Source organism: Fukomys damarensis, unplaced genomic scaffold (assembly GCF_012274545.1).
Source record: "Fukomys damarensis isolate Sample0158 unplaced genomic scaffold, DMR_v1.0_HiC HiC_scaffold_20, whole genome shotgun sequence".
In the NCBI taxonomy this organism is placed as follows: Eukaryota; Metazoa; Chordata; class Mammalia; order Rodentia; family Bathyergidae; genus Fukomys; species Fukomys damarensis.
Window position 1 is genome coordinate 1244608 of NW_022900932.1, and position 2147 is coordinate 1246754.

The following is a 2147-nucleotide window of genomic DNA, read 5'->3' on the forward strand; positions in this document are numbered from 1 at the left end:
AATAAGAAGGCTCGGCCTCGGTTTTGGCCTCGCCTCTGAGGAGCAAGAAGGGGCAATGGGGACACCTTTACTCTGGCGTGCTGCGCTGTACCATCCCCTCACCCAGCAGCGTTCCCTTTTGAAAACCTGGTGTTAAACGTCTTTAGTTTTTGCCACCACAAGCGTTAGAGATCCAGGTAAGCCCAGCGGCTCCTGGGACGTCTTTTTGGTGACACTGTAGTAAGTGATCGTTTTTTTTAGGTACACACACGCGGTCAGGCACTCTGTGGGTAACAGTCCAGCTAACAGTTGTAAGGAAGCCATCAGGATGTTTAGCTCTGACACTGGGGTATTTAGGGGAGGAGCCCCTTAGGTAGTCCACAGCCATCAAAGTTTGGAACTATCTATGGCCTCACACGCAGTGTTTGAACAGGCAAGTGGTTAGGGTAAAGGTCACCTGAGGCCATTTCAAGGCCTTCTGGGAACTGTAGTTCTCTTTGGTTAAGAACTTTCCAGAGCTTCCTGGGAATTGTAGTCTTCCTTAAAACCTAAAGCAAGTTTGCAAATTTCTAGCTTTTCCAAAGACGTGAACCATGTCTCCCAGACAAAAATGCCAGAACAGACACCTGTTTGCAATAGCAGTAGGCACGCTGGCCACCTATAGTCTGTCCCCAGCACTGATACCAAACCCTGCAGGTAGAAGTCATGTGTAACGTGAGGGATACCAATTGCTTTGCTGTGTGGTACCTGGCTAGGTGCGGAGACTGTAGAACTGGGGAGGGAGTGTCCAGTTTGTCACAGCCCCTGACCTGACTGAAGGTGGGCTCCTTTGGGAATGGGACCTGCGTGACTTGTCACCTCCGGGTACTGAGGTCACAGCATCAACAGGGAGAGGCCATCTAGGGTGGGACAGTCACATACACGCAGGTGGCAGAGTATAAAGAAAAAAAATTAATTTTTTATTCTGTGGAAAACAAAGCAGAAAAACTAAAACCCCAAACTCCAGAAAAAATCCTAAAAAATATGTTTTGTATTCTTAAAAAATACTGTCTCTACTCCTCTCCCTCCCACTAACAGCCCTCCTTGTGTCCTTTTTTCTAAGTGCCCTGCCCCCACCCCTTCACTAGTCATTGTTCTTGCTATCGTACCCCCACTTCCCAGTATCTACCCAGGAGGCTCACCCCACGTCCTCTTACCTGGCACCTTAACTCTGTCCTCCCATTTTGGTGAGCCATGTACCCACAATCCCATTTCCCCAGCATGCAAGAACTGTCTCCCTCTTCCAGGTCTGGGATTCAATACTTGTTTCCCCCACCACTCCCTCTCCCAAGATCTATTCTAAACAGGAGCAAGGAAGCTACCTCCTGACAATTCCCTCCCGTTGCCCACCCACCCACCCCTACCTCAAGAAGTGTCAGAACCTTCCTTCCCCTGGGCAGCCTTGGCCAGGAAAAAACCATTTTCCAGTCTTCTCTTTTTCTCATTCTATGGAACCCTTTTCCCTCCCTCCACATATCCATGCACCTCTACGAAAATCAGTATCTCTGGGGCCCCGCGTTCCCTTGGCCTTGCCAAAGAACCCTGTCCCTAGCTCCGTCCTCTCCTGAGGAGCAGGGTCTTCCCTCCGTGGATCTCGCCCTCCCTCCGATGTCCGCCCGACCCCCACCCCCCATGCTCCTGGGCCCCGGAGCCCTTCCCCACCCGGCTCCCGCCTGCGCCTTGCCCACGGCGAGCTAGCGGATGAGGACGTTGATCTCGGCCACGCTGGCCTCCAGCACGTTCTCGGCCGTGGTCTTGCCGTGCTGCTCCTTGAGGTGCCGCCTGATGGCCGGCTTGTGAGCGAAGCGCACGTCGCAGTAGGAGCAGCGATAGGGCCGCGCACCCGAGTGCAGGTTGAGGTGGTCGTGCAACGTGGACTTCTGCGTGAAGCACTTTCCGCAGATGCCGCACGAGTGCGACTTGACGCCGCGGTGCACGTTCATGTGGCGGTTGAGGTTGCTGCTGTGGTTGAACTGCTTGCCGCAGCGCGGGCACATGAAGATGAAGTGCTGCGCGCGCATGTGGAAGACCAGCTTCTCCACGCCCTGGAACACTTCCGGGCACTTGGTGCACTTGATGTTCTTTAAGGGGTTTCCGCTCGAGAAGCCCCCGGGTAGGGGTCCCCGGCC

General features: G+C 53.9%; 1 protein-coding gene across 1 annotated transcript in view; it reads right to left on the reverse strand.

The window, feature by feature from the left end:
* Nucleotides 1-1367: 1367 nt before the first annotated feature.
* Zbtb12 (zinc finger and BTB domain containing 12) overlaps nt 1368-2147 on the reverse strand; it is a 1726-nt gene continuing 946 nt past the window's right edge. The window contains exon 2 of the mRNA XM_010609933.2: nt 1368-2147. Coding sequence (XP_010608235.1) covers nt 1713-2147 — 435 coding nt within the window. The 3' untranslated portion in view covers nt 1368-1712.